Raw genomic sequence first — 22,913 nt, forward strand, 5'->3', positions numbered from 1 at the left:
ATAAGCCTTAGTCAGCTGCTGGTCGCTGCGTCTCCGTAAATAGATCCGTAAATCAAACAGATCTGCCGGATCCTTCCCCGCGGTCAGGACACACTTACCACGTACAGCTGCTTCCACATCGTGCCCCAATCCCTCAGCGTGGACGTCATCTCCGTGATGACCGTGTCCTCGCTGGGAATGACCGTCTCAAACTGCCTGGGGTCAGGAAGACAGCATTACCCCGGTAAGTCACACAGCGTACCACATCTCCAACAGCAGCCCGGTCCCGAATGCCTAACCCACCACCGCTACACTTCAGCGCGGAATATGCAGTCATAAGCAAGCAACTTACCCTTTGTTCTTAATATGGGCACTTTTCAGGTAAACATAGCATGCTGGGAATATTCCCTGGGAGAAGAAAGATATAGCCATGAGCTAGCGAATGTAGCTTGTTTTGCATATTTATGACATACATTTTTACTAGATTTGCATTGGTGTTAGTCTGTCAAAAGAAGAACGATTCACAGGCTAGAAAAAGTCTTTACGATTAACTTCTTATCTACGGACATGCAAAATATGACTGAAATAAGTCTATTGGTGTCTGGATGGCCTTCTACACCAGGGTTTCCCAATCCGGTCCTCAGGGACCACAGACAGTCCACTTTTTTGTTCCCTCTCAGCTCCCAGCCCGATAGACCACATTTTCGCTACTGGAAGCAGGGAGGAAGCAAAAATGTGGACTGTCTGCAGGTCCCAGAGGAGTGGATTGGGAAACACTGTTCTACATAAATGCAAAAAAACATAACGGGTCATTTTGGTCTTACCAGCACAGGTCAGTGTAATACACCCAGGTAAGAGGGCAGTAAGAGAACAACAGTCTGGAAAATGTTATAAAATCATCGTGAAATGTTTGGGGATTCAGACTGCTGTAGGGCTGTCTGCAAATGGCTGAAATCTTTTGACCGCAGTGACTCTGCCTGGATGTGGACGTCCTTCAAAATTATCCCACAGAGCGAAGAGGGGGAAAAAAAAAAACGCACAGGACGTCCAAAAAGAAAAAAAAAAAAAACGCTTACTGAGATGAAAAGGTGCACTTACAGAAAACAAAGATTTGCATTTATGCAAACATGTTTTGTGTAATAAATAAGGATATAGTATACTTTACATTTGTTATTTGGGTCATCTTTATTAAATATTGGAGTGCAGGTGAAATATTTCTGTAACAATTTGCGCACGATACAGAAAAAGGCTCACAGACGCCTAAGCAGCTCAGGGCTAGAAAGGGAACAAAAACACCTCTCAGCTCTGCGTGTGTGTGTGTGTGTGTGTGTGTGTGTTTATGGCCATGGCTGCGTAAAGATAAAAACTGTTAAAACTTTGATGCATCAGACAACCTCCAGGGACCAGCTCAAAGTAAATCATGCGGAAGCCATTGTTCCATATTCCAAAAAGCATTTCTCACAAAAAACTCCACATTAAAAAATCCACACACGCGCACATACACACACACACACACACACACACACACACACACTCAGACACCAGCTGAAGGCACCGCTCACCTTGGCACTCGGATTCTTCAGAACAAATCCTCTGTACCATCCTGGAGAGACAAAAATATTAACCTTTCCTCCATCCCATCTCTCTTCTTTCACATTCCTTTTTTAACATTTGGCCATGTCACGACATTTCTGGACTATTTGAGGGACACTGCAGTCTCCGTTCTTAACCACTACGCCCCCTAGCGTGCACATTTCAACGCACCAGGGGCAGGAAAAGGTTGTGCCGGTTGTGCCGATGTTTCGGTCCTGAGGTTGGTCATCGCCGTCCTGCTTTGCTTTAAGCTACGGGGGCTGTGATGGTGACATAACGAAGAGCGCAGCCGTCGGCTCTTAGCACAACGACCCCAGCGTATGATGTCTGGGGTTTCATTTAACCCATTTAAGAAAAAAACACAGCCTGATAAACTATGTAAAATATGGCCACATTAAACACCACGACGGAGTGGTAATGGCAACTCTCGCTGCCAGGGACGTTGGCATTCGGCAGAGATGGTTCAAATCCCTGAGGGGGTTCACACGCTGAACCCCAATTCACCGCTCACGCAGAACATCTATGCCCAGTTACCCGAGTCTAATCGGTCCCTGGAATAGAGAGAACTCCGATATCGGGCTATTTGCAGAATTTCTATTGGAAATTTTTTTTATTTGCTTTGGGTACATTCCAAGAAACACTCAATATAAACAGATTAAAACCATAAGCTATAGAAATCGCATTGTACAAAAATCATCTGATAATCTCTTTCTCTCTCTCTCTCACACACACACACACAACAGCCTTGGGTAATATTAAGATAAAATGGTATACAGAGGTATTTTGCTTGGGGTGGGATATAGTTTTATCATGAAGATTTCAAAAAAGTAGCACACTGCTTCTGAATACCATCAAGATACTGTATACTGTGACACCACCCAGGTCTACACACACACACACACACACACACACACAAAAACATGAAAATAGAAAGTGACTTGTATCTTGGAAGTATCTAAATCACGATTCCAGGTGCAGCAGCAAAAGGTGAGTCACATTACGCCACATGCCAGTCAGCAGTGAATGTCAGCTCTCACAGAGAATCGGCACCTTGATATGTGAGTTTCCAAAGGGTCAAAACAGAAGCCAGATCAGTGCTGAAACTGCAGGTGTGCCAGTCAGAAAAACAGCAAAACAGAGTCGCCTTTAGAAATCCTGACGGCGTGCGCCAAACACGGACAGCCTGCATCGGCAAACGGGACAAACGAGCGAGTCAGGGACAGATGGACACTTAACAGCATAGATGGAAAACACCACAAAAGTACAGCCTCAGACTCGACTACAGCCTGAAAGAGCACCACCAACCAAGCTTCATAGAGTATAAGGACAGCAAAAGCTGCACCTCTGTTTCCACATGGGTTTTTGCACATTTGGTACAAACCAAAGACGCTTTCAGGCCATAATGTCTGTTTCCAACCATTAATCACTGTGAGAAGTCCCTTATGGTACCCGCAGCTATCACACAGTCATGTTCCTCATCCCTCAAAGAAATGCAAGCTTTACTCTATATAATATGCTCCAGTATCCCATTACACGCAGTCTGGGTCTTCTATGACAGAAAGAACCACCCTGTAATTACTACCTGGTGATAGGAAGGTTGCCAGTTCACATCCCAGGCCTGGTAGAGTTATTTCACCCTTACCCCTAATTGCTCTAGGGACTGGCTGACCTTGCATTCTCAAAACTTGTTTTATTCAAAAATCTGATAAATATTATGCACTTAATATTAGCCTACATCCATGACGTGGATATGTCGGTATCGGTGTTTCTGTTGTTTTGTGATGAACTAATTAATCTTAATTGATGCATGTAATGAGAGACGATGCCCAGCACACTGTGTCGCCGGAAAACTTGTGCAGACATACAGCGCTCAACTGTTAATGGTAAACATCAGCCAATGCATTTATGTCTTAACACCGTATACAGAGCTCTGCGACACGCGTAGCATCGTGCCTTGATCAGACCCACAGCTCCATCATTCCAGAGTCCTCACTTCCCCTCTGCTCTCATGGTTTACAATTTAAAAAAATCTGTAAATGAGCTGAGGAAGAATAGACACAAACATGCATTTTTCTTATCTTCACTAAACAGGAAATGAGCAAACAGAGAAGGATTTCTGGACAATTTACAAAAACAGGAAATTTTACAGATGCCTGTTTAGAAAACATCTCAAACCATAGAGGAAGCCCCTTAGCCTTAGGAGAAGAAAAAAACAAAGTCATCCTTAATCTTCACTTAAATGAAGGTCCTGGTGGATCACATTGTCTAAAAGGAATCCCTTCAAAATGACACCAGTACAGAATCATCTCCTCTCCATGTATCACTGGAGGGTAACTCTGCTCCACGTTCATGTTCTCAGGTGCGAATCTTTATGGCGGGGGGGGGGGAATAAAAAACAAGGATCTTACCTTCGCACTTCTCCAGAATCTGCACCGTGTCCCCGATCTCCAGCGGTAAGCCACACTGCACGGTGCCTCTGAAGCTGGCCAGCACTAGAACACACAGACACACACACAGGACTTTAATTTACCCGGAGAGGCAGCTTCATCTACCCTAATCTCTGTGTCTCCTCATACATACTAGATCCTGCCATGCTGAAAACGGCAGATGACAGCCTATGACTTCAGCGATGAGTAATAACAAAGACTTCAGGTTCAAGTCCGACAAAGAGAACAGCCATGGTTTGTTTAGACAAGGTACTTAACTAGAGTCGGCAAGATAAAAATAACCAGCTGGATAAACCGGGTTAAAGTGGTGCAAGAATTAATTCTTTGATTAACCAGACATTCTGCAGACAGAACCCAAAAGTGTATTTGCAAATGGCCCTTAATCATCAGCCCCCCCCACCAGAATCCAAAGGGCAGGCATTTGGACTTAATCTCTTTTGTTTAGCCTGCCATCAGGCAGTATGGCTGGGGAGCAGATGTGATGATCTGATGCTGCACATTTCCGGAAGGTCTCATGACCTCCAAGGCGTACTGCTGAGCCTGCATCCACCAGACTGCGGCTTTGTCACGCCGTACCAACCGACGTGGCCAATGAGGGGCTGGGGGGCGGGATGTCTCACTCAATCAAGGGCAACACGCTGCGCATAAACTGTGCAGGATGTCAAATGGGGAACGACAAGCCCCCTACTGAAGAGGCGAGTCCTACCAAGACGTACTATTGTTATTATTATTATGTGCTGTCAAATTAATTCAGGCGTCCCAATCGCAGTCATTGTGGTGATGATCGAGTCCATCCATCTTGCTGTTGGTCGTTCTCATCTTCTGTTCCCTTTGACTTTTATTGGCACCCTGGTCCTTCCCAGCGCACTGGGTCTTCTCACAATATCCCCAACCTAAGAACTTCAGTCTGGATATGTGCTTCAAGAAAAGGTCGATTTGATGAAGAATCCTTGTCTATTTTCTTTGTGGACTTTCGTACCCTTGCAAGTCTTTGCCAGCGCCATCGTTTAAAGGCGTCTGTAGGCTCCTTGTCTTGTACCACTGCCCAGCTGTCACATCCAAAAGGTATAGCATGCTATACCCAAAAGGTCAGTGACGCGCACAGCATGACGGCTCTCTGCAACACCAGAGCCATTTTTGTCAAAACAAAAAGAACACAGAACCCTCACTCTGTGACGAAAAGAGCCTGCTTATGGCCTAGATCCTGTAATAGTCTTTGTCGCTACACCTTTAGTGGCCAGTGTGTTATGCACCCTTGCGTGTTAAAACAAAAAGCCTGCTGCCTCAAACAGCGAATCACGTGGCTGCAACCGAATACATACAGCAACACCGGCAGGGGACAGGAGGTTCAGTCGCTGTCTGGGTGAGAATTAGAATCGCTAGACCCAGGTAATTATGCATGTGGAGGTTCCAGCGTCTCAGAAACAGCCACCCACCTGGGAATTTCACACACTACAGTTTTTAGAGGTTACAGAGAATAGTGGGAGATAAAACATCCAGTCCGTGGCAGTTCTGTGGGTGAAAACAGCTTGTTAATGAGGGAGGTCAGAAGAGAATGGCCAGACTCAAAGCTAACAAAGGGCACCGGGGCATTAATAACAGCTCAGTACGACAGAGCAGGTGCTCAGAGAAGCTCCTCTGAATGCACAAACCGTCTACCCTTGAAACAGCTCCAGAGGCAAAAGTTGGTCCTACCCTCTACTAGGTAGCGGTGCTATATCACTTGCTCATTAAAAATTCATAGTTTGGCAGCTGAGCTCGAGTCAGGGAAGGGGGTTATCGTACTTTTTTTAAACTTGGTTCAGCTTTTCGTCGTACTGTTTGCCATTTTTGCAGCGTTAGGTGTAACGGCGCAACATCAATTAGCATCATATAAGCAAATTCTTTTATTTTATTTAACCGCGTCACCACTTTACATTAAAACCACCAATGTTTAAATATAAATGAATCCTGGCAGATTTATCCCTGTTCAGCCTGAAAATGCACTTGGTTGTGATTCATCACCATCTAGCAATGACGGCAAACCATTAGATTTATCCATTAGACAATGGGTTGTACCAGTGTTTCCCAAACCAGTCCCCGGGGAACCCCGGACAGTCCACGTTTTTGCTCCCTCCCAGCTCCCAGCCAATCAGGAAGACCGAATACCTGGTACAAGTGCGCTGGGAGCTGTGTGGAAGCAAAAACGTGGACTGTCCGGGGTTCCTTGAGGACTGGGTTGGGAAACACTGGGTTATACCATAGTGGTTGGGCAAACAGGCCATAAGAGCACAAGCTCCAGGCTGGCATGTTGGGCCCTGAACCCTCGCCCCTGCCCTCATGGCCCAGGAGACCCCAAGGCAGAGGGCGAGGGCAGAGCCATCTACATGCCGCCATGAGAACCCTGTCAGGACGACACATGGCAGCCAGGGACGTGGGGATGGCGAGAGCATCGCCGAGTCCTCGACCCACACTCACGGGAGCAAGGAGACCAAACGCGGGAGTCAACACAGAGAAAGAAATTCAGGTGGAAGCTCATTTCCTCACAGACTCCCTCGGCGCAACACCAACCACCAAGCTGAGGCGCTCACTGCTAATCCAGCCAGCATCTGCTATGGGGAGGGGGGGGGATGCTCATAGCAGAGCCTGAGGAGCGGTACATGGACCTTGGGGCCTATAACTGGAAGGTCGAGGGTTTAAGTACCATCCTCATCAGAACAGCCACATGGCTGTAGGCCCCTGAGCAAACCCCCGAACCCCCGATAAACTCCGGGGGCGCCGATAAGCAGCTGACCCAGTACTCAGACCCCAAGCTCACCTACGTGTGTGTTTGTCTCAAAAGAGAGCATGATGGGATACGTGAAGAGAAGCATTCCTGTGTACCTGCATTCTGACTTGTGCAAATGGCAAACAGAACAGCATTTCATTTCAAGGCTCTGAGGCAGCCATCATCGCCTCTTAAAAGCACGACACGGGTAGCCAGCAAGCGTCGATGCACAGATCCCACGTCATTCTGGACGCGCTGCACACTGACCCCTGCTGGAGACCAGCTAGAGCAGAGAGGCGAAGATTACAGATGTGGACTTTTGGAACAAAATGCACCAATCAGAGTAAGTACCTGGACGGGTCCCGTACAGCCATCCCAAGTTATCAGCGATAAGAGAGCCCAGAAATGTTAATAAATTAAGCTAACACTTAACTTTCATTTGTGCAAGTGGGATTAGCATGGATATTAATTAAATTTCTCTTGACTGCGGTGAAAGTGACCATTCACAGAGTCACGGGAACTTTGAAAAAGAGAGAGAACGAGAGAGAGAGAGAGAGAGAGAGAGAGAGAGAGTGGCTGCCAGATTCAGCTGTGCATATAAACGAAGCCTGAGTCCTTTCATCGCACTTTTTATTACATTTTGGTTCCCTTGCTTGTCCTGACATCCAGGTGTGCCTATATCACCATACTGCAATCCATACATTATTCATACTGTCATTAATATGGAAATTCATAGCATTTGATGTGTGGGGGGGGGGGGGGGCATTTTGACCCCGCTGCCAAATAAACATGAATAATTGATCTATTAGATCAAGAGTCTCAGACCACACGCAGTAAACCCCACCCCCCCCCAAAGAAAGAAAAAAAAAAAGGTTTAGAGTCTCCAGAGTGAAGAGCGGCAGGACGTTAGCGGAGCTCAGCCGGAGCTCAGCAGGGTGAGAGACGCCATATTTCCTCCGGAGGATTCACACCTTTCAGGTTGGGGGGGCTTTGCTTATGGCAGGCCCCTGTCTAGGGGCAGGGAAAATGCAGACACCCCCATGAACATGACGGGGCCCCGAGAGGGTCTTCCAATGCCAGAGAAGGGGAGAATGCAGACATCATAACGCAACAGGCTGTGTACAGGATAGGATCCCAGGATAGATTATCCTCACTGATTTTGTGATGTTATCATTACATAGTCTGTCTCTTTACAATCAAGCACTTTCTCGCCACAGTTATGGAACCTAGATCACGGGCCTTTGTAGCTCCTGCCCACTTTCGTGAGTCACATTCATACCACACAACAGGAAACGTGACCTCTGTGCTGAATAGGAGACACAAAACCCTTATAGATTAACCTTCACACGTAATTTCTTACGAAACTACACCCCCACTCCAGAACAATGTAGGATATACAAGTCGCTTTGTTAAGTTATTAGGAGGATCGATTGCAGAGTCAGAAAACACGGGACAAATTGCATTTTATTTATTTGTTATTTATACTGCCCGCAACATGTTTATAATTGATTATTCAATCTGACCGGCAGATCGAACTTTCATTGTCCACAGAAAAGAGAGACAATGCAGTGTTTCTCCACAAGAAACTGCTAGGAAGTGTCACCACCAGCACCGGTAATATTACACAGAAGTATATCGGTTATCTTTCGGATTTTCCGATGCAGAAGTATGGAGACACAAGCAATAAAGGTATTCATTAATGCATTTACTGTAACTGAGATTTTAAAAAAAAAACTATCCTATCTGCTCACATTTTCCTCCTCTACTTCTCCTTTTCCTGCCCTTCTTCATAACCTCCAAGTTAGCGCTGGTGCTTATTATCAAAGTGATTATCAAGTTAATCATTATAATCCCCACCCAGTAGTTCCTGGGCGAGCAAAATGTACCATGCTACTAGTAGGGACTTAAAAAAAGGTTCAGGAACTATGACTGAAGAACTAACACTAACTATGACTGCAGTGAAATGTAACAATGGTTCCTGAAAAATGTTCCTGGGGGGGGGGGGGGGGGGGGAACAGCAGTTTCTCTCTTTTATAGTCTGACTACCTCAATATATGTTTCCTTCTATATAAAGTTTACTCTTTTGTATATTGTTTACATCATTTATATATTATTTACTTTATATTTATATTGCATCGGCTTTGGAAGTCAACAACATGATCTCGTTGATAATATGACCTTTGAATCCCTGAATCTCTATATTCTCGACACAGAGAAGGTACGAGTTAAATATAGCAACGCCTCCACCCCCACCCTATAATAATCTAAATGTGCACTTTTTGTCTTTTTGCCCAAAATAAGGCTTTTTAACGGGGCTAGTTTTTGAGCATGATATCGCAGACGCTCCCTGGCTGCCTTGCATAGGCGGGTGCAGGACGTCGACCCGGGCAGGACTCCTGCCCCCTGCTGGGGCTGCATCCTCATTGCAGAGTCTGGAGTTTGGGGGGCTGCAGGGGGGGGGGGGGGGGGTTATGCAGCGGACCGTGCGCATGCGCCATCCGCCACTGCGGCACGTATTCAACTGTGCCGGTCCAGCCAGCCGCGCTCCTGGTCGCACCTGCTGCAGGAGGTGGTGTTTTGACTGTTGCTAAGGAAGTGTTGCCGTGCACACGGCCTGCACAGGAAGCGGGGCGGCGCAGCGACACAGGCTACAAGCGCACAGCTGCTGCTTTGTCTCTGGTGCTTCCTTGATGTGACTTATTACAAAGCAGATTTTCAATCATCATAAAAATCTGTGCATTTCCTTTTTATAACTGCAAAGGCTTATCGTGCCCTAGACAAACAAACAGGTACACGGACTAAATCCCTCTCAGGGTATTACATCAAATGGACTTTAAGTGAGGCATCTCTGTTTACTAGCCTCACCCACTGCACTATTGCCCCTATAGGGGCAACCAGTTTGTTATGCCCAGATTTCCTAAAATCCCACCATTAAAATTACCCCTTAAGTGGTCAATGTGAGCCTTCTATGCCCCCAGCGATGGGGGAGTATGGACAAAAACAGGGGGAACGGACTGGGCGGCAATTTCGACGCCTCAAGCGCCATAAGGATTTGCCCAGACCAATTCCCTCCAGCACACCTAAAAACATATGGCGCTCAGAGGACAAAAATAAACAAAGTGCTTGCTTTTTTTGCCCACGCTGTGCCGACGTGGGCCCGGTGGGGGGGGTCGGGCACTGACGTGCTCATCCTACACGGTGCCCTGGGGAAGGTCGCGTTCGGGGCTGCCGACCCGCCAGCCCATGTGGATATTTAAACATCGAGGAGGGGCAAATGCTGCCATGCCCACTCACCACATGGGGGCACTACTCTTTTCAGTTAAAATCCAGGAGGCTATTGTCGTACTATTATGGGGAGAGAGCTGCACATGTGGGCTGGGCATCCAAAGTCCCCTCCCCTCGGAACATGAGTGACCATGTGACCGATGACATCATATGTCCATTTACATTTTTTCGTTTTCGTTTTTACATCAGAAGCTCCTGTTATTTGAACAGTTATGTTTTATATGAAAAGCTAGAAAGAGTTATTTTTATTTTTTTTTTTGGGGGGGGGGGGGGGGAGATGACCACAGTGGTTCAGATCAGAACCTCAGACATGCTGCGGTTCTGTGACACCCTGGTGCAGGCTGGGAACATGCACATTTCTCAGTTGCCCTGACCCACTTTCCTCCATGGGGACTTCTGGGCCACACAATGAATGAGGAAGGGGGGGGGGGGAACCCCTGCATGTCAAAGTCCGTGGGGGGGTGACATTCGGGCAGAGGGGCTGGCTCTCACACCTCAGCAGTCACACACAAAGCCCACCCGCAATTTCCCTGCTCTGACACCTGCAGGAGAGCCGCATGCCACCAGCGGCGCTACCCGGGGGGGGGGGGCAATCAGCCGTTACGTAACATCTTGGCAAGACGGATGCTTGGCACAGAGAGTGCGTGCCTCTAGAAGCAGAACACCTCACAGGAGCACAGAATAAATACATAACCCAGTGCCTCAGGGAGTCGGGGTGGGGGGGACGACGACGACACGTGGGACTCTCCCTGTACAGCCGCGAGCCCCCGCCGCCTTTCATTAGACAGTCTCCAGCTATTAGATCCATACCACAACATTTACTGCCTCTCAATCTGCATGCAATCAGGCTCCTCAGCAGAAGGCAATTGGCCACCAAATCCTGCCACAATGAACACCCTGACGCCTTGTTGCCCTGGCCCCACCTCACCCCCTGCCTCCACCCTGCCTCCACCCTGCCTCTCGCATGTGTAAATGCGCTTGGGCGGTGCTGTTATTCTCCCGTTTTGTGGTATTTATGGCTGGCTGCTGCGTTTTCTGCCTTTATTTTTTATTGTCCGGCAGTTATGCGGCACTACAGCCTGCAGGAAGCTTCGGCCGATGCTTTTGCCCTTCAAGAAAGTCCAAACAGTGTTTCAGCCTTTCCGGAACCCTCAGCCGGTGTTTAAGTCCTTCCGAAAAGCAGCACTCTCCTCTTAATTAATGTTGCAGGTGAAGAAATTACACAGGGATGCAAGAATCATAACTAGTCAATCATAACTAGCGTGTACAAATTTCACTTTTTGACATTTGACAATGGACAACAAATTAATATTTAATTTGCATTAATTAGTAACCCTCATTCCTTCCCTAAATACATGCCCATTCCATCAGACTAAACACAGTGATCTGAATTGCAATTATAATTTACAGTAGATGCATACTGTTATAAAAGAACAACAAACATTCTTGATATAGAGTTCATGACAGATTAAACATCAATTCAGGCCCGACTGGAAAAATGTGTCTACAGGTGTGCTTCATTTCCAGTCTGCCCAGTTTTAATGGCACACTCATTTCCAGCCTCCCCAGTATTAATGGCACAGTCAGGGACATCCGGGCTGATCCCAGTGCAGCCACATGGAAAAAGTTATTCCTGAAAGGTCAACAAGAACATGGCCTTCCAAAGCATTGTGGGTAATGACACCAGAGGCATGCTGGGTAAACAGGCACTGAGGCATGATGGGTCAGGACGCCCTGTGTAGATGTCTCTTCTCAGTGCCACGCCGGAGCATCAGCGATACCGAGGTGAACAGGGCAGTGGGTCTTGGGTTTCAGGCCTGGAAGATGGGACAGTGGTCTTTAAGCGATGCCCTGGTGAGTTTATCCAACCTTTATTCCTGCAAGGACCCTGATGTGGCGTCAGGTCTGGTGCCTGCATGGAGAGCCTACCATTGGATCAGCACTCTTTCCTCATTTGTCCTCAAGTTGACACCCAGAGACTGAAAAGAAGCGTTTTATTTTAAGCTGGAAGCAAAAGCCAAAAATCAAGGCACCCCCCCACCCACACACACACACACTCTCCACCTTCACTGCAGAGTGCTAAGCTGCATTCATCTTGACAAAAGCATGGAAATTCTTAAAAAAATTATATTAGAAATTAAAATTAATGAACTAAGGAAGGTAATACAAACAACATAAATATGGTGTTCTTCACACCCAAGTGGTTGTTTTTAAAAGGAAAAATTTTGGGAACGGCTTCGGAAACCGAATGACACTTCCAGATGCCTCACAAGAAAGAATCTGGCATCTGCAAAGCCAGCCGAGCCGCCCGTCATTCCGAACTGCCGAGGCGTTCCAGATCTGCGCTCATTTTCCTCCCCAGAAGGCTTCCTCCGCCATTGAAGGGCTTAACGTTATAAAACAGACATGAAATATTCCACCGAGAGCAGATCAGTGTCACGGCCGCTACTGGAACCGAAGCATAATTAAGGGACAGAGTGTGTAAAGCAGGTGGGCTAGGGGGCGCCAGGGAGACGGAAGGGCCAAGCTAAGGACACTTGTCCTTTCCATCTCCGGGGACGAGGAACCGATCCAGGCAGACTTCCCTTCTAGACACCCCTGGAATGTCACGGATAACCGGGGGCAGAGTGTGGGTGTGCTTTACACCTCTCTCTCCTCAAGCAAGAGCTTCCCTTATGATCTCCATGCATCTGCAGCTGAACGGGAGCGACAGAAACGCATGACCGGGTCATGAGGAGCATTTTTAGCCGGTACGCACAACCACCTCCCCCCGCCCCCCCATTCTTTTTTATAATCAGATCCCTCTCAGCTGGAAACCTGAAGCTCCGACACGTAACAGATGTTGAGTGGAGCCCCGTCCAGAACGAGCTGGGCCCTGTGGACCATATGGTAACTTCGAGGACAATGAAAAACAAGCGACACTTTGTTCTGTCGACACACTCCTGTGAAATGCCAGCGAGCATTCAGCAGCTCGCATTAAGATACACAGGAGATGGCCGGGAGCAATAGCACATTCGTGTGTTATTGCATTACAGCTCTTGGTTCATTCATCGATTTACCCACCAATCACTGTGCATGACTGAGGCACTGGCGGGTGGCTATGGGGAAAATGACACTCCTGTGTGAGGCCTGTATACACAAAATACTTCTTTGAGAAATCTATCTGAAGTCAAACCAGATTCAAAAAAGCTGCAAAACCATGAAGTGTACCGTGCGGGTGGGACACCTACGTCAGGCTTGGGTCTCCATCTCCATTCTCTGCAGGACCACAGCCCTTCAGGACTAAATTGTAGCTTGACTGTCCCACTGACAACCAGCTAAGCACAAATGCATGTAACAGACACACACTGCATACATATGGATATCTGCCGAGAAAGCATGTAGATCCACCAGGCTGGATAACCATTAACCCGGACAAACCCAAGGCTCATCCAGTCAGCTGATCACCCAGCCTAGCCCCCCCTCCCCCCGCTCGTCACTCGGTGATTCCCGTCTAGAGCGGCCCGCCCCACCTGAGACAGCCCTGTCGGTAAATTCCCCCTGAAACAGATGGGAAAAGCTTTTAGGTGGCTAGGGAGAGACCCAGAGAGCTAAACACGCAGGTCTGGTCACAGGGAGCGAGACATTGAAGCTTGCAGAGTCTTCTAACATTCTACTGAAAGATTTCTCAAAGAGCTGAAGGAATTTAAAAAATGATGCATTCATATCCCACCCCTTATGCACTGAAAGCTTGGTCAAGACAGGGAGAAAAGGTAAAAAAAAAATCAGGTCATGTGTCCTTTCTGTAAGTGACTGGACAGAAACACTTAAGCCCGTTCATCTTAAAAGCCACACGCTTACGAGGATGAGAAGGGCAATAGGGTATTGTGTTTTGGGTTAAACCTGCACGCAGCAGCCCGGATATTTCTGGTCTGTTTGTTTAGCTCCTGAGCATGATCATCCAGCCAATAACTGAACGAAGCGGAAACTACAGCCTAGCGTCAGCTTACATCAGATCATATTAATTGTTCCGTCTTCATGCATCACCGGTGGATATTTTTACTCTAACTGCCCACTGACTGCTCTTGCATTTATCCTTGGTTCAAATTCGATCTGGGTGCATCCAACTACTAATAATAGGCAAGGGAAATGTCACAACAGTGTGTGCAAACAGCTGCATTACTCCATATCTATATGAAGGTGGGGGCGGGGGGGGGGGGAGGGGTTTGTGGACCCTCAGATTTAAGAACCTCTTCTCTTGGAACATATCCTCTCATGTACAACAAAAGCACAATCACTCATTCATGCCCGGAACCTTCACTCACACCCAAAATGCTTTGCTGATGTCCTCAGAAATCCCTTTAGAACAGCGTTCCCCAATCCAGTCCTGGGGGAACCCCAGACAGTCCACATTTTTGCTCCCTCCCACCTCTCAGCCAATCAAGAAAACCGAATACCTGGTGTGGGTGCACCAAGAGCAGGGAGGGAGCAAAAATGTGGACTGTCTACGGGTCCCCAAGGACTGGGTTGAAAAACACTGCTTCAGGCCAGTGCAGGGTTCACACCCAAATGCCTGTTCCATGGACAGCAGCATGTTGGTATCTATACAGATGTAAGGGTTCCCCCTGAATGGCACTGTAACTTCAGCCTAAAGGCTCTGCATGGTTGGTATATCCACCCACATCAAGCTTATTCGTGCTACTACAGCCCATAGACATGGATTTGAAGGTAACCGTCCCTTTAAATCACCCTTAATATAAGTGTGACCTGTGATGACCTGGCATTCCCGCCCTAACCCCTTACTGAAGTCCGACCTCACATAGGTTAGCATACTTTTCATAACAAGGACAGCAAAAGGTCACCATGTATGTTACGGACGAACAGCCAACAAAAAAAGTGCCAGACCTGTCTAATACAAATGACTTGCATGAAGATTATGAAGATTTCCGGTAATTTCGGGTGACGTTCAGATGATTCCGAGCCACTAATGGACGTTCCGTCAGCACTGAACTGTAAATTTGCAGTTTAATTGGGTTCCGGCAGGTAAGCACATTGACTGGAGGAAAAGGGTAAAAAGAAGACCAAAGAGCTTCAGATTCAACTTATCATTTCTCTGTCCAGAAATGTCACATTTAAATAATTCATTCATAAAAATAAAGGATATTTCTTACTCTTTTTGACAGCCTATGCCTTAAAGGGAAAAAAAAAAATTATTCAAGGGGAAAAAAAATCAAAGTCAATTTGAAACTCAATTTTCTACAAAAAAACCCCCCACTAAACTAGGTACCAAAATAAAGCTTGAGAACAAAGTATTTCCAGGAAATTTGTAGCATAATCTCACAAGCCATGTCAGAAACACAGAGGGTGTCGACAGACATATTTCAAGACCCACTAAAGAAAATGATTTTTTTTGTATCCTTATATGGTATCAAAATAAAACATTGTGACTTAATATACTTAACCTGGGCCAATTCTCAATTTTTACCTTATTTTAAGCAGTCAGTTTCATTCTGGAAAAAGTCTTTCACAGAAAAAGGACAAAGTGCAAAGGTCGAAGTTCAGCCGCCTGGACCTCTCTGGGCGCCATACGAATGTGCCCTGTGTGGTTCATCTTTCAGGCCTTGATGGGATTGGCTGATCACAGGGGGCGGGGGGGAGGTGGAGGGGGCTCTGCAAAAGCAATTGGCTGCAGTGGCTTGTGGGCGTGGCCCCATGTGGCTCAAACAGGGAGCACCTTGCTGTTAGTGTGTCGCTCGGGGCACAAAACGGGGCTGTCAGATCATCAGTGCGACCAACATATCTGACGGGGATGGCAGCCCCCCGGAGCAGGGACGTCGGCTGGTGATGGCGCCTCGTTGTCTTCCAGGAAGGACATTCTGGCTCTCTTCTGCTTCATAGCCTGCCGGATATGGATATTCCAAAGCCTGCTTTCCCTGCTGCGGGCAACACTGGGATTGTGTTGGTCTGCCCCAGGCAGCCAGGCCCTGACAGCGTGGGGGGGGGGGGCGCTCATTTAAACATGGCCATTAGCGACTGCGTGCGACTAATATATTTGTGCCGGGTCTGTACAGGGCAAATCGATATGGGGGGGGGGGGGGGGGCAGTGTACGAGGCCGAGAGCGATGGCCTACTTCCCCCCTGAATGAGGCCAACGTCAGCCGTTTACAGCGGCTCAGAATCAGAGTTATTAAAGCACCGCAGGAAAACAGAAAAATACACAGGGAAGCAGAACTGAGAAGAATACACTGAGAATAGACACACAAACTTATAAGGCCCTTATGACCTCCCCAAGGACCAGATTTGTGTCCTCAAATTGGAATATTAACTTGATATATTAAGCTGACTGCCCCCTTTTCAGCAATGGCTGCCTTCAGGAAAACTTTGATAAAAAAAAAAAAAAAAACTACCGTCTATAGTAAACAAAAGCCTTCTCTGGCCACTGCTTCTCGTAACGATGACAGGTGCCGTCTGCTCCCCTGTTGGGAGGCTTTTCTGCAGAAGATCGGCTTTAGTTCACCAATCGGATTTGTGCCTTTCCACTTAAAAACGCTTCGTGTTTTGTTCCCATTAAGTCTATTTATAAACAATAATGTATCAGAAGATCTAGCTGACAAACAGCTGTGCCTCTGCAAAGCGGATGCAGGGTAGGTGACTGACCCCTCGATAGAGGATGAGTCCCTCCATCCTTGACAAAAAAAAAAGAATTCACAAGCAGACACCATATCCTGTCGGTGAGCCGCAGAAATCTTACACAATCAGACATCCTCCTCGCCACCGTTTCCTGTCAGCAGTCACACAGACGGGATTATCTGCTGCTGTTCTCTCCGCACCCCTGCCAAAGAATTCCGAAGCCCAATTAGAAAATCGTGGCTCCTGCATTTCCCTGAATTCCTCCATCGTCAGACCGGTGGGTCGACCTTGAATCCTGGGCCGAGGGGGGGGCGATGATTCTGAAGCTTCCTGGGCTCCTCAGCTTAATGAATAATGGCGATTTAAGAAAAGGACTGAGAGCCCAGCGCGAGGAGGGAGGTAAGCTTGGGACCTGGCAAGATTCCTTCGGAGCATCAGAATGAACTTCACATCTTACTTTTGGCTCGTGGAAGCAAAACCCCAACCTGAGGTAAACTGGAGGCGGTGCTACTGGGTTGCGTAACCTGACCCAGTGTCAGTGCTGATTTTTTTTTCCCTATCATGTTGTGCAAGGCTTTCCTCCAAGGGTACAGAGAGCTTTGGTTAGAGAAACATGGAGTAGAGAATAAACAGCATGACTCGGGGAGCTTTAGAGGAACACCATGTAGATCATCTACACCACGGCTCCTCTTTCGTTAGAGAACACCAACACGACCCACGAGCACCCCAGCAACTTGGTAAAAACAAGTCGACTGCAGACAAGAAAAACAAAAGTTAAAGCAGAACTGGGTAACACGCTAAGATGCCGCATCGTAAAGGTAAATATCACTATTGTTTGTATTATTAAGTAAATCCCTGGTGAAAAAGACAGTATTACTCTAGAACGTTCCGTCTCCTGGCCTGGTCTTCATGTGTGCAAGATAAATAAAATCTACAACATCTCCAAAAGCTCATAGTTAAGCCACTTAGAATAAAACTCCGGACCTCGCAGTTGGTGAGCCAAGTCTCCTCCTTTATTCAAGCAATACAGCGTAGCCATCCATCCACCGCACCCAAAAAGCAGCAAGTTAATATACTATAACACCAATTCCTCTACAAGGACTTCTAAGTCCTGATTGGTCACTAAACGCCAGCAAACCAAGTTCAAACATTCAACAGACATAATCCTCCACCTGTATTGGTCTACCTTGGCATCAGGGTGTCCACCTATCAGCCAGCATTCGCCCACTTTGCATGATACTCACATGATAGACCAGTTTCCCTTCCCCCTTGGCCTCATATAAGTCCCAACCCGCCGAAAGGCATGCCCCCGCCCCACCCCCCCCCCCCCCACTTCGGGGTCCATGGCTGGCATGGCTCACCAACTACAAGCCCATAAGGGAAACTACAGAACTATAGTTCAGAATAACTCTTATGGATACACAACCATATAACATACTGTGCAAAGCATATTGCAGCTACACTCTCGATCTACACCATCCGGTGCACTCCCTCGTGCTTAGCCAGGTGGGGCAGTGTCGAATCCCTTCCTGAGCTCCCCCCTCTCAGTCTACTGCCTGTCTCTCCAAGGTATCACGGCCTATGACACTATGTGCAGACTGACTGTGAGACAAGGACACATAGTATTCAAAACAATATCTTCTTGCCTAAGGCATAATAGACCCAATCGGCCTCCCTCCCTCCCTGGGCCAACAGACATCCAACTTTCTTTCCACATATGCATCCCAAATGCAGGTACGCTGCTGCCATGACTCACTCCAACTATGAAAGAATGACTGGATGTTGTATTTATATAAGGCTCTTCAAGACACTCAAAGCACCTTACAGAACCAATGAGGAGCCACTTCAACCGCTACCTGCATGTAGCGCCCACCTGGATGACGGAACGGCAGCCATTCTGCACCAGTACGGTCATCACACAGAAGCTAAGGTGGTGAAGGGGCAGGAGTGAATTCACCAGTCAGGTATAGGGGATGATTAGGAGGCCAGATCAAAAAGGGCTACAGTGGGCAATTTTAGCCCAGACGTCGGGCTACCACACCTACTCTTTCCAAAGATGCCCATGCAGGGATTTCATGACCTCCGAGAATCAGGGCCTTGGTTTTACATCACTTGCCATCTCCTCCCATATTCATAGCACAGTTTCCTCCGTCGCGGCTCTGGGGCATTAGGATCCACACAGACCACAGGACGGACTCCCCCTGTTGGCCAAACACACCAACACCTCTCCCAGCAGCAACCCAGCTTCCCTAGCTGGTCTCCCATCCAAGTAGTGGCCAGGCCCAAAGCTGCTTAGCTTCAGGTGGATTACCCGGCCTGACCTGCAGGTGGAGTGGCCCTACCTCATTCCCGCGCTTCCTCTTTTATCTTCAAGTTCTCCAGGCAGTGAGGTCTTCCTGAATTCACTGGGTCTCCAGGAACATTCCCAGAATGGGACAACTTCAACATGGACATCCATACTTCATATGAAATTCAATGTCAACACAAATTAAAAAGTATAAGTAAACGACAACAGACACAAGCATACACACAATGGTGCTATTGTTTGTTCACAAATATTTGTGAAGAGGCCAGAAATTTCATGCCCCCCCCCCATCCCTACCCCATCCAGGAAAGTGATATTTTTCTATAGGGAATGACGAGCCCAGATGGAACCTCGAGCTTGGGGGCCACCGTGCATTTCGGTCAAGCATGTTAGATAGCTGAAGGCCTTGTCCGCCCCCCCGGACCGAAGGGGCAGTGGGTAGCCCATGTCACCCTACAGGGGAAAAGTCACACCGCGCGAGGAACAACAGGCCAGGGTGACAAAACAAATCGGTGCCAATGCACACATCTGCATCCACCATGGTGCTTAATTCGCGATAAACTTCCCCTCGAACACAAGCGACCCTTGTTGGGTTCTCACCCGCCTGTCACCCGCGGCTGGACGCCTCCCCCTTTACTGAACGCAAACAGAGGCTGTTCTGTCTCGCTGTCGAACCCGGACTGACCAGCCGTATCCACGGCGTGCCAAATGTTTGGCTCATTTACAACTTCTCAAAAGCTGTGCTCGGTATCTAAAACAAAAAACATCCAAACTTTTACACCTTCACAAGCCTCTGTATAGCTGTATGGGGGAATCTGAAGGAGCATTTCTGCCAAAATCCTGCCTCTTCCTGACAGGAAGGAAATACTCTAGCAGAATTTCCCCTGCCCTTAACCTCCCTGCTCTCTGCCACCCCGACTCTACTACATAAGTCAATTTAAAACACTCCAGATGACCGCAGAAGGCTAGAGAAGAGGGACATCGCATTTCCCGGGGGACGGCGGAGCCGGCGCCACAGCGCGGGTTCGACCCGAACGCCGACCGCAATCTTTCTTAATAAATTATTCAGAAAGCGTCTCGCCTTACGAAGAGGGAGAAGCATACATAATCCGCCCTAACGAGGCCGCGCAGACACGGCGCTCCGTACGGATCGTAAACGCGGCGGCTTGTGGGAATCGATGCAGGAACAGGGACGGATTGCGGACCGCCCCGGCTCTCCCCTGGCGGACCGTGACGGAAGAGGCAGAGGAGCGAGAGGGATGGTAAGCGTCAAGTACCACAGGATCCTCATAACGGCGCAGCATCACGGGGCGGCCATTAAAATTCTAGCTTTGATTCACAGAAGATTCGTGGGTCCTGTTCCGTTAACGATGCGTTATTCAGAGGCAGAAAAACCCCACAAGAGAGCAGGAGCCAATAACGTTTCACGGGAGGTGCCAGATGGAGCGTGACGCTCAGAGCCACCCCTGGCCTCGCTGTCTGAACACGGCGCGATAAGGAGCAGGAAGGCCCCTCCCTGCACACACAGCGTGAAACACACTCTTTCAGGAGTGATTTACTGCCTTAGGAAGCGCCGTTGAATCAGTTTCCGTCTTCGCGCCCAAAATGCCCTTGGTGGCTGAGACGCACGCTCCTGATCAGAAAGGTGCGTCCTGTGCATACAAAGCGAGTCAGTTAGCAGAGTGGGAAGGCCATTCAACGAAAGGCTTGGAAGAAGCATTGTCATTCAAACACAGATACCACAAAACCGCAATAGCTAGCTACGCTGGAAGACTAATCATCTTATCGGGTAAATATGTTGTAATGTAATTTTCGAGATCCTTCCCCACTATATAAACAATGGCTAATTTGTCACCAAATGCCTGGTAAAGTTCTGCATTACCCAGCATCTCCTGCCTGGGGACCAGTACAGCGCACCTGACCAATCAGAGCAGCTCCCGCATCTCTCAAGGTCAAAGGTCAAAAAGCAAACACTAGGCACGCAAGGGCAGCAACGCAAGACACCCGACACCTTCTGGAAAAACGGGCAGGGGAGAGGGGGCCATTTCGCTGTACCACAAAGGAACCCCTAACACGTTTGGAGGTTTTTAACAAAAAGGCCTGAAATCCAAGCCGTCAGAGCAGGGAATCAGCATTATCCTTCACGGCAGTTGCACCTTTTCCTTTAAACGTGCTGAAGTAAGACAGAACTGAAATAACAGCTTCAAACGTATTTCTGAAGTAAGACGTAAAAAACAACAACCTGAAAAGCAGAAGAAAAACACGATGGCACACAATAATATCCCACTTCTTTAATCGGCCTTGTTATGATCCGGATTAAGGCGTTTGTACTTCACGGCATTCTGGCAGTAATTCGGGCAGCTATTGGGGGTCCTAACAAAAGGCCTCACAGTGGAGGCATCAGAAAGATGGCGCTGCAAAGGGCACAGGAGGGCATGTGAGGGGGTGACCGCTAACATTAGGGGGATCCCCACTCCCTTTACACGCAGTCAGGAGTGACAGTGAGTCTCAACGCAAACCTGGCACAAAAGCCACTGTATCCGATTATGTATACAGTGGCTGCCAAAAGTATTATCCCCAAAAAAATTATCAGATTTATGTGAATCAGAAATGATATATACACATTTTTCCTGTCTGTATTTTTATTCCAAACTCTCGCAGAAAATTAAAATAATCGATTTTAACTGAAAAAAATTGCTGTGGGAAACTGAGTTTGCAATAAAAATACAGGCAGGAAGAATATTTCTATGTATCATTCAGGGAAATCTGTTCATTTTAAAGGGGGGGTCAGTGCTTTTGCAGGCCACAGTATATTCCCCTTTTTCCTGTTTCGGTAACACCGTCCTGCAGACCCTCGTGAGAAGCACTGGCCGAATGAATATCCAGAACCTTCCATTATGCAGTGTTGATCGACGGCTGCCCTTTGAACATTCGGACTTGGATAATGTGCGGCAGAATCACAAAGGGCACTTTTCAGTCAAAAACGCTTTCAAGTTAAAGATCTTGTGGAGAGACAGAGAGTGTGGTGTGGTTGCCGTACATGGCCGTCCCGTTTGCACAGTCCATCCTGAGAAACCGGGAAGATGACTGCGTGCGTGAGCGTAGACGGCGGCTCCCATGATCCTCGGCGAGGCCCACGCGCTGTGACCGCGTGCGTGAGCGTAGACCGCGGCTCCCATGATCCTCAACGAGGCCCACGCGCTGTGACCGCGTGCGTGAGCGTAGACCGCGGCTCCCATGATCCTCGGCGAGGCCCACGCGCTGTGACCGCGTGCGTGAGCGTAGGCGGCGGCTCCCATGATCCTCGGCGAGGCCCACGCGCTGTGACCGCGTGCGTGAGCGTAGACGGCGGCTCCCATGATCCTCGGCGAGGCCCACGCGCTGTGACCGCGTGCGTGAGCGTAGACGGCGGCTCCCATGATCCTCGGCGAGGCCCACGCGCTGTGACCGCGTGCGTGACCGTAGACGGCGGCCCCCCTGCTTCAAGCTTTCCCTGGTAAAGACTCGAAAGCCAAGAGCCGTTTCCTTTCTGGAAACACGCCACAGATCGGTGGTCAGTCCTAATTACAACACAACCGCTTCTGGAATCTTCAAGAAAGCGTTCCATTTTGTGGGGGGGGTTGGGGGTTCTGGATGCCGAAATCGAGGCAACGTTTCAGTTCCCAGGGAAGCCTGACAGAATGAAACATGGTGGCTTCCCCAAAATGAGGGGGAAAGGGGATCACCTGGATGAAGGGCATGGAGATGTTACTGGCAAAAACAGACAGGCCATTTTCTACAGTGAGACAAACACACACACACACAAACACACACACACACAGCCCAGTATTCATATCATTTTGGGGAAACTCCATTAATTTCCATGGGCATAACCCTTATCCACTAATGTTGAAGTCATTTTTTTTTTTCATTTTATTTCATTTCATTTCATCATTTCATTTCATTTTAA

At 48.1% G+C, this 22,913-nt stretch overlaps 1 protein-coding gene across 2 annotated transcripts in view; it reads right to left on the bottom strand.

Moving 5' to 3' along the window:
* Positions 1 to 22,913, bottom strand: part of LOC111843085 (dedicator of cytokinesis protein 4) — a 71,421-nt gene that overhangs the window by 43,586 nt on the left and 4,922 nt on the right. For both annotated transcript variants that reach the window (XM_072710076.1, XM_072710075.1), the window contains exons 2-5: positions 3,981 to 4,064; positions 1,542 to 1,582; positions 332 to 387; positions 99 to 195 (exon numbers count right to left, since the gene is read on the bottom strand). In XM_072710076.1, the coding sequence (XP_072566177.1) occupies positions 99 to 195; positions 332 to 387; positions 1,542 to 1,582; positions 3,981 to 4,064 (278 nt within the window). The remainder of the gene's footprint in view (positions 1 to 98; positions 196 to 331; positions 388 to 1,541; positions 1,583 to 3,980; positions 4,065 to 22,913) is intronic.

This window comes from Paramormyrops kingsleyae, chromosome 3 (assembly GCF_048594095.1).
Source record: "Paramormyrops kingsleyae isolate MSU_618 chromosome 3, PKINGS_0.4, whole genome shotgun sequence".
Taxonomy (NCBI): Eukaryota; Metazoa; Chordata; class Actinopteri; order Osteoglossiformes; family Mormyridae; genus Paramormyrops; species Paramormyrops kingsleyae.